This window comes from Camelina sativa, chromosome 9, assembly GCF_000633955.1.
Source record: "Camelina sativa cultivar DH55 chromosome 9, Cs, whole genome shotgun sequence".
NCBI lineage: Eukaryota > Viridiplantae > Streptophyta > Magnoliopsida > Brassicales > Brassicaceae > Camelina > Camelina sativa.
Genome location: NC_025693.1, coordinates 15958690 through 15968464, shown reverse-complemented (window position 1 = coordinate 15968464; position 9775 = coordinate 15958690). Strand labels below are relative to the sequence as shown.

The 9775-nt window shown below is 35.6% G+C and overlaps 1 protein-coding gene across 1 annotated transcript; it reads left to right on the top strand.

Moving 5' to 3' along the window:
* On the top strand, window positions 6154–9152 carry LOC104711105 (U-box domain-containing protein 13). The gene is made up of 4 exons (XM_010427781.2): window positions 6154–6551; window positions 6778–6894; window positions 7135–7578; window positions 7670–9152. The coding sequence occupies exons 1-4, from the start codon at window positions 6282–6284 to the stop codon at window positions 8804–8806; spliced, it is 1968 nt and encodes a 655-aa protein (XP_010426083.1). The 5' UTR covers window positions 6154–6281; the 3' UTR covers window positions 8807–9152.

Below are 9775 nucleotides of genomic sequence, written 5' to 3'. Positions count from 1 at the left end.
TTTAGAGAATTACACATTTTTAAAAAAGCTTAATAACTTACCTAATAACAAGAAACATGTTAAAGAAAAGGTTTAAAAGAAGATGGATTAGATAAGAGGATATATAGTAGATAGCACAAATTTGGGAGATAATAAAGAAACTACCACAACTATACAGTGCCTGTCGATAATCAATGGTAAAATTACATCGTCACCCTTCTATAGGTGTCCATCCCATAGGGGACAGGTAGTATAGATTACAATCATTGCTTTCTCGAATTGGTATTTTTTTAAAAATCTAATTAATGGGCTTATCTTCGTAGATTTACGCAACTTTTTACAGCCACATATTCTTCATTATTTACTGTGCCGCCTTTACGATTTGTGGAGAGAAGCGGTAAGAGTATTAATTTCAGATGAGAAACCAGAACGACTGCTTCAAACGACACGACCGAAAAGCCCTATTCCGTCTACAAAGCTACCTCCGCCGCACTCTCCTCTAAAGGATCATAATCTCAAAAACGGTAAACGCTTTTAAGCTTCCACAATATATCCAATTGTATATGTAATTCTCCAGTTTTGCTTATATGGTTGTTTGCTTTTTTTAATCAGGGTTTCATATTCATCTAAATAATGTCAAATCTGGAGCTGCCAAAACGGCTATTCGAAGCAGGATCTGAACTTAATGGTGAACGTGTTCACTCTTCCACGGATTTAGCTTACCTTGACGTCCTATCTTCGTCGTTGTACCCTAAAGATTTGCACTACCTCAGATCTTCTCAGTTTGGCCACCTTCTAGACTTTGGTAGCGGATCGGCTTTCTCCGGCAAGCTTGTCCATTTCTTGCTGACGAGGCAGTTGGTGGTTAAAAAAAATGAAGAATTTTGGTTTGTTTTCGCTGGATCACCTATCAGGTTCTCTCTATACGAGTTTCAAAAAGTCACTGGTTTAACATGCGAACAACCACCGAAGGAAAAAGTTAGGAGAAGAAAGCGAAAGGTGGGTCCTGGTAGATATTGGTACAAGTTGTTCGACAGGCCAGAGGTATCTGTTGAGTGGGTGGTTAACAGATTGAAGGAGCCAAAACTGATCGTCTCTGTGATGAACTGGTTCAGAAAGTAACGTATGAACGATAGAACTGGTTCATAGAGTAACGTACGTACAATAAACTGGTATAAAAATGGGAACTCTGAACCGTTTCAACAACTACCCCAAACCGTTAGTTTATCGTACGTACGTTACTCCTTACTTAACGTCCACTTAAGCTTATCCAATGTAGTTTCGGACTTCCTACGATATACCATGCAACGTGCGCCGAGAGTAATTCCCCACTTCTTATAACTACCAATCAATCCCAAGAAAAGGCATGCTAAGTTATAACATATCACGGTGAAAGCAAACTTAACTGTTTGTATTACCGAGACACCCATACATGCACAAAATAACAACAATACCTTAGACAATAAAAAAACATGTTCCCTACACATCCCACCATATTGTCGGCAATGCATGGTAACGTCCTATGCCTAGAGGGCAAGCTTGTAAAGTTACCCGCTGCAAAATGTGGTACTTACCTAAATTTTCTGACAATATGGTATTTCCTTAGTTTTCTTGCAAAACTGTGGTATTCACTAATATTGCCCATTAGATAAAAAGAAAGAACTATATCGGGATAATTTCGTTGTCCATTGTTTTTATAACTACTTTTAGAATTTTGTTGTCCAATGTTTTTATAACTATTTTTAGTTATAAAGAAAACATTTTCTTGCAAGTTAGCCATTAACAAGATTTTGACATGTGTCAAGTTATCAATCTCAGATTTTGACATCTGTAAAAGTTAATATTTAATAGGAGAGATTTGCTTGCAACAAAAATAAAATATTTTGTTCTAAAAAATATTAATAATGTAAAAAGAAAATTATCAAAAAGTTGGGTTTTGAAAGTTAGCCATTAACAAGATTTTGACATGTGTCAAGTTATCAATCTCAGATTTTGACATCTGTAAAAGTTAATACTTAATAGGAGAGATTTGCTTGCAACAAAAATAAAATATTTTGTTCTGTAAAAGTTTAATATTCTAAATTTTGTAAATACTCACTTCTATATTAACATAGATCGTCTCATATTTAAATTATTTATTCAACAACATTGCTTTCAACTTTGTTTAATTGGGGAAAAAAATTTAATGGGAAGGTAAATTTTTCTTATTTTATTAAAACCAAAATTTTCTCATAATTTCTCTTTTTCAGTTGGGAATAGGTAAAATTAATATGTTGATCCAAAAAAAGATTAATATATGCGTCTTCTTATCCTAATATTGTATTTTAATATTTATTGTAGTATTTTTAGATTATTTTATTTAATTTATATTTTCATCTTTGAATTATTTGAAATTTATTTATTATTGTGCTTATAATTTTCTATTGTTTCTTTAATTATGTCAAATTAAGGTTCTTCTAATTTTTCAACCTTGATTGGTTGGTCATAAACCCTTCTTTTTTTTTGGAAACATAATTGTTACCATTATTCATTCAATCCCAAAGGGAGATCACGAGTAGAAGCTCATCAGCCTCATGGATAGATAAAATAGGCTAATCAGACACAAGCTTACAACAAACATAGATAGATAGATTGGAAAAACATAAATCGTTGTTGATAGATCCATAAGAGCTCAAAAACTACGACACCCTGGTTTGTGGAAAGGTTTAAAATAATTAATTTGGTCACATATGTCTCCAAAATGCACTTATTTGTTCGGTCAAAGGTTCTGAGAGAACTTCATGATGGGTGGTCTTCCTGGAAGTGATTATCGGAACTGTGCGAGTGAGGACAAAACACAGAAAAATATCATTTGTTGATTTGTAGGGTCAGTAAACAAGTTTTTAAAGCCTCGCAGATGTAACAAACCGGCATTCAAATATAGGTGGGTCCACAGGCCGAAAATGGATGTAGGACCCACTTATGAAGGTGAACCCATGGACTGAGAGTGGACATGGGCTCACTAAGCAAGGTGGCGGTTGAGGCGTTACATAAGCTACATTCATGGTGTGTCAAAGATACTTCCACAAATACATTAAAAAAATTAACATTAGTTACTATCAAAAAAAATTGTGACGTTAGAAAAAGGTTTTTACTTTCTTTGGTTGTCGGAGCAAGACATTTTGAGATAGCAAAAAAGCGTGAACATTTTCTCTCCACACAGGAGAAGCGCATAGCCGAGGTTCTCTCTATGCTGGAGAAGGTTGGACACATGGTTATCTCTTCAAGGGAAAAAGGTGGAGGAGGTTGGACGCAAGGTTATCTCTCCAAGGAAGGAAGGCATAGTCAAGGTTCTTTCCATGGTGGAGGAGGTTGGACGCAAGGTTTTCTCCATAAGGGATGAGGGCGGAGCCGAGATTTTCTCTATGGTAGTCATAGATATTGTGATGACACATCATTGATTAGTATATTATGTAATATATAAACACATTAAGCAAACTATTTTACTTTCACTTCTGCATAGTTACTATCAGGAATACATTGGGAAATTTAACATTAGTTACTATCAAAAGATTTTGTGACGTTAGAAAAAGGTTTTTACTTTCATTGGTTGTCGGAGCAAGCCATTTTGAGATAGCAAAAAGACGTGAATATGTTCTCTCTACATAGGAGGAGGGCAGAGCCGAGGTACTCTATGGTGAATAAGGTTAGACACAAGGTTATCTCCCCAAGGGAAGAAGGTGGAGGAGGTTAGACGCAAAGTTATCTCCCCAAGGGAGGAAGCCGGAGCCAAAGTTCTTTCCATGGTGGAGGAGGTTGGACGCAAGATTCTCTCCATAAGGGATGAGGGCGAGTCCAAGGTTTTCTCCATGGTGGTCATACATTATTGTGGTGATACATCATTGATTAATATATTATGTAATATATTTTTTATTTAAAATATTTTTTGATCCAACAGTTTTAGTAATTTAAAAACTATATTTATAACAGAGAGTATATTTAGATGTTAAAAAATACACTTTTAATAGTAACATACATAAAAGATTTGTAAATGGATATAAATCAGTGTATTATAACAAAAATAAAATTTATAAATAACATACAACAAATTTTAATCTATTTTGTAAATTTAATTTAATTTATAAAACTTTAAACCCGCATATCGGGCGGGTCCTCATCTAGTTTTTAGTTATAAAGAAAACATTTTCTTGCATGATTAGAGAGAGAGACAAGAGAGAGAGGAGGTATCAGGTTTTTTTTTATCCTTCCATTATTGGTAAATCCAAAAGATTTAAATTCATTAACAATTTTTTTCTTCTACGACAACCAAAAAATAAATGTTTACAATTTTCAAAATGCTAAACAAGAAACCCAAAATGATGAAACATTAACCAAATATGTGGTCATGTAATGAAAAATTAGAAACTCAAAATAATCGAACGGTTTTACGATTTTAAAACAAATCAAACCAAATATTTTTAATAATTTTGTAACTTAACATGTTTTTGAAGAAAACCAAAACCGAACCCAATCACCCACGGTTCAGTTTTTTTAGTATGACCACAAATGACAAGTCCACTAAATAAACATATATTCAATTCGATTTGTTATTTTTTTTATAGAATTGAATAACTAAAAAGTATTCAAAATTTTCACAAAATAAATTGTAATATTTCTATAAGAATCATTTTAAAGATAATATTTTTAGAAAAAGACATTTTTTTTTTATCAAAAAATTCTTAGGCTGTGATTGGAGATCTATGTTTTGCGGAATTCATTTTTTCTTTTAGAAAAACGCACCTAAGACATCATTCAACACTTTTGTATAATATATTTGTGGTTTTGTAGAAAAAACAAAAAGTGACATGTTGCCGTTTTGGAAGTACAAAAATGCTTTGAACCGCTTTTGTAGAATGAAACTGCTTATAAGCAGCGGTCCGATCAAATACGCACAAAATTATACATATCTTTTTTTGTAATTAAAATATATTACAGATGTGTTATTATTTTTTTCACAAATATATTTTTATCTAGCTTATATTTCTTCTATCTCCTCTCAAACAATATTAATAAATACTGTATTTTTTATTAGTATTAGATAAACATTGAAAATATGTGATATTATGATGTACTAATTTTTGTTAAAAACATATTATAAAAAGAATAATTCTAACCCTCAATATACTGTACATTTTTTTGACAACGAAATGGCTTTAACATCATTTTCCTAAACTTAAATATCCACCAATATAAACTGAGCTGTATAATATATATATTTTGCACCAGACATAAATATTCACAAACCAAATACTATCTAAGGCTTATAATTGGTAAAAATACAATTATTTAACTAATCATAACATTCTAATCACATAATCTTTAATTTGGAAAATAATCCATAAGAGTTTATTTCATTATTAGTGCATATAATATTTTATTATAATAAAAGTTTGTGTACAAAGCCAACTTAGTTATATTTTTTTTTATTTTTAAATAATATTTACAAAACTGTTACTAATTTAATAGAAATATTATTCTAAGAGATCAAATATATAGGAAAGATATATTTATATATATCTTTTTGTAAATAGCACAAATGTTTGTGTAAATAGCACAAATGTTAATAAATTATAAATAATGTTTTTTAGTATTTCATAAAATATATCTACGTAATAGTTAAATAATTTTTGGTATTTAAGGTTTGAAATATTTTTTCATTAGCACAAAACAATTAATAATTTATTATTTTGTACCGCTTATTCTAAAACTGCAATTTTGTTTTTACCAATCAAACATTATTATGTACTGCTATTTTGTACAAATCGCACTTGTCCTGCAAATATATTTCTCCCGTACGTACCGTAGTTGAACCGTAGCATACTGTAATTCCGTTTTTCCCGCACAACCAAACTGCGGTTACTATTCGGACCCTTAATAACAAGAAATAAACAGACAAAATCTTAACCGATCCCGGTCTGAAACCTTAACTCCGGTTTAAGAGATTAAGCCGAGAGAGAGAGAGAAGCGCACAACTTGCAAATAAACCAAAAGCCGTCAGCTAAACAACGTCGTTTTGGAAAAGTCCTCGTCTTCTCTCTCTCTCTCTCTGTCTGCTCTCTTTCTCAGAAATCTCTCTCTTTCGCACTTCTGCAAATGGTTCTCTTCTTCGTTTAAGCTCGAATCTCTCCACTTAGATTCCAAAACGGGAAAGATCTCTCCACCTTCTTTGGAAGAAGAAGAAGAAGAAAAGCTTCACCAATCTTTACAGACTAGATCGGATCCGTAAATCGGAAGTTTTTTTAATAAAAAAAGAATCAATAAAAATGGAGGAAGAGAAAGCTACTGCTGCGCAGAGCTTAATCGATGTAGTTAACGAGATTGCGGCGATTTCAGATTACAGGATTACGGTGAAGAAGCTTTGTTATAATCTAGCGAGGAGGTTGAAGCTGCTTGTTCCTATGTTTGAGGAAATTAGAGAGAGCAACGAGCCGATCAGCGATGATACTTTGGCGAATTTGGTTGGTTTGAAAGAAGCCATGAGTTCTGCTAAGGATTATCTCAAATTCTGCAGCGAAGGGAGCAAGATTTATCTGGTTCGTCTTTGTGGTTTCCGATTTTTTTTTTTTTTTTTTTGGCATTTAGTTTTGATTAGATCTGCGATTTGACGAATTGGTGTTGTCATTGAATGAGCCTGAGCCATGTGCTTTGTTTTTTGTTGCTTATGGTAGTGTTGAGTGATATCAAGATTTGATCTGTGGAAGTTGTTGAGAATTTGTGGTTCTGATAGTGAAGATTTGACACGAGAGATGTTTCTTGTAGGTCATGGAGAGGGAACAAGTGACAAGTAAATTGCTGGAGGTGTCTGTTAAGTTAGAACAGTCTTTGAGCCAGATTCCGTATGAGGATCTCGACATTTCTGATGAAGTTAGAGAACAGGTATGCCAGTGTCTCTCTGATCAGTTCTGAAGATGACTAGTAGCTACGTAGGATGAGAGTTCTTGATATCAGTTTATTTACATGGTACACAAATGAGCTGAGATGCCAGGATTTTGGAAACTACATGGGAATCTTAGGATGTGTATTAAAATCAACTGTAGTTAGTATTGGATTGGAACTTTAGCGGGTTTCAAAAATTCGCATGTTTGCGTATTTCATAGCGTATTTGTTGTGTTGCAGGTTGAGCTGGTTCTCAGCCAGTTTAGGCGAGCCAAAGGAAGAGTAGATGTATCAGATGATGAACTATATGAAGATCTTCAGTTGCTGTGTAATAAAAGTAGTGATGTAGATTCTTATCAGCCTGCCCTAGAGCGGGTTGCAAAGAAGTTACATCTGATGGAGATTCCTGACCTAGCTCAAGAATCAGTGGCTCTGCATGAAATGGTTGCTTCGAGTGGTGGAGACGTCGGTGCAAACATTGAGGAGATGGCAATGATTCTGAAGCTGATTAAGGATTTTGTGCAGACTGAGGATGGCAACGGCGAGAAGCAGAAAGTTAACTGCAGAAGTAATGGACAAACTTCTACGGCCGCAAGTCAGAAGATACCCGTGATTCCTGATGATTTCCGCTGTCCGATATCGCTGGAAATGATGAGAGATCCAGTTATTGTTTCATCAGGGCAGGTATAGTTCACTTCAACTTCAGCTTCTTCAAATTTATCTCTGCGATCTTCTAAGATTTTAACTATAGAAGTATGTTCTCCTCTATGTATAGACCTACGAACGCACCTGCATTGAGAAGTGGATAGAAGGTGGACACTCAACATGTCCAAAAACACAGCAGGCGCTAACAAGCACAACCCTCACACCAAACTATGTTCTCCGTAGTCTCATAGCTCAGTGGTGCGAGGCCAACGATATTGAGCCTCCAAAGCCACCAAGCAGTTACAGACCTAGAAAAGTATCGTCATTCTCGTCTCCAGCAGAAGCAAACAAGATCGAAGATCTAATGTGGAGACTCGCTTACGGAAACCCCGAGGACCAACGGTCTGCAGCTGGAGAAATCCGCCTTCTTGCAAAACGAAATGCAGACAACCGCGTGGCCATAGCCGAAGCTGGAGCCATACCTCTTCTCGTAGGCCTTCTCTCAACTCCTGATTCTCGTATCCAAGAACATTCAGTAACAGCCCTTTTAAACCTCTCCATATGTGAGAACAACAAAGGAGCCATTGTTTCTGCTGGAGCTATTCCTGGTATAGTTCAAGTACTCAAGAAAGGAAGCATGGAAGCCAGAGAGAATGCGGCGGCTACACTTTTCAGTCTATCAGTGATTGACGAAAACAAAGTGACTATCGGTGCCTTGGGAGCGATTCCCCCACTTGTTGTTTTGCTTAATGAAGGGACACAAAGAGGCAAGAAAGATGCCGCTACTGCACTCTTTAACCTCTGCATATACCAAGGAAACAAAGGAAAAGCCATACGTGCAGGAGTGATTCCCACGTTGACTAGACTCTTGACAGAGCCCGGAAGCGGAATGGTCGACGAGGCGCTTGCAATTTTGGCGATTCTCTCTAGCCATCCCGAAGGGAAAGCAATCATAGGATCCTCTGATGCAGTCCCGAGTCTAGTTCAGTTTATTAGAACTGGCTCGCCTAGAAACAAAGAGAACGCAGCTGCGGTTCTAGTCCACCTCTGTTCTGGAGACCCACAACATCTAGTCGAAGCACAGAAACTTGGCCTTATGGGTCCATTGATAGATTTAGCTGAAAATGGGACTGATAGAGGGAAACGAAAAGCAGCACAATTACTTGAACGCATCAGCCGTCTCGCTGAACAGCAGAAGGAAATGGCTCAGTCACAAACCGAAGAAGCTGCTGAACCAGCATCCACTACAGAAGCTACTGATACTTAAAAAAAGATTGTTCTTTGTTTTGGTCCTCTGGTCATCCCTTCTACGTACGTATGTTTATTATTCTCACTTTTCTTTTTTCCGCTACTCGATCCTCCCTCGAGGTATGCTTCACTGTAGATGCAGAAGAGGAAAGATGGCCTCCTCCTCCGATCTATTTTTTTTTTTTAACTTTGTGGTGATACCTTTGTGTGGACGGAGCAATCCGGTCCACAGGAGAGGAAGCAAATATGCATACATACACGTCAACTTGTATCATTGTAACATTTTATGTCTGTAATCATTTCCACGAGCTTTTTCGTTTTCAATACAAAATCTCTGTTGGAGTTTGTCGCCGAAAGGTGGATAAGGTTTATGGTTATTGTTCAAAATGTCCTCATTATGTCGTTCATTCAAGATGTGCAACGAGAGATGGTGTGGGACAAAATAGAGCTTGAAGGAATACCTGAAGCCAACGAAGGAATTGAGCCCTTTGAGGTAATTGATGATAACACAATTAAATATTTCAGCAATTCTCATAACATGATGCTATCAAGGATCGTATGGGTCGTGACGAAAGCATATGTTGTGAAGCATGTACGTATCCGGTGTATTATGATCCATTCTACAGCTGTGAGCCATGTGAGTTTTTTCTTCATAAATCATGTGCTAACTCTCTCCGAAAGAAGTGACATGCAGGCCCGGCCCGCCGCACATTCCTATGATACAAACGTATTAGGTCTCTAATTTTTCTGAAATTTTTAATAAAAAAGTTCGGCCCAACTAAATATTTATATTGCAAATATAGGCTTCATTTTTCAAAACATTTAAGATTTGGTCTCAAATTTTAATCTTGATCTATCTATTATTCTAAAAATAGGCCTCTATTTTATGAGCTCTTAAGATTTTGTTTTAACTTTTAAAATTTATCTTATAAAATCCATTAAAAAAAATGTTTACGTATTGTGCCTCATTTTTTGCTGGGCCGGCACT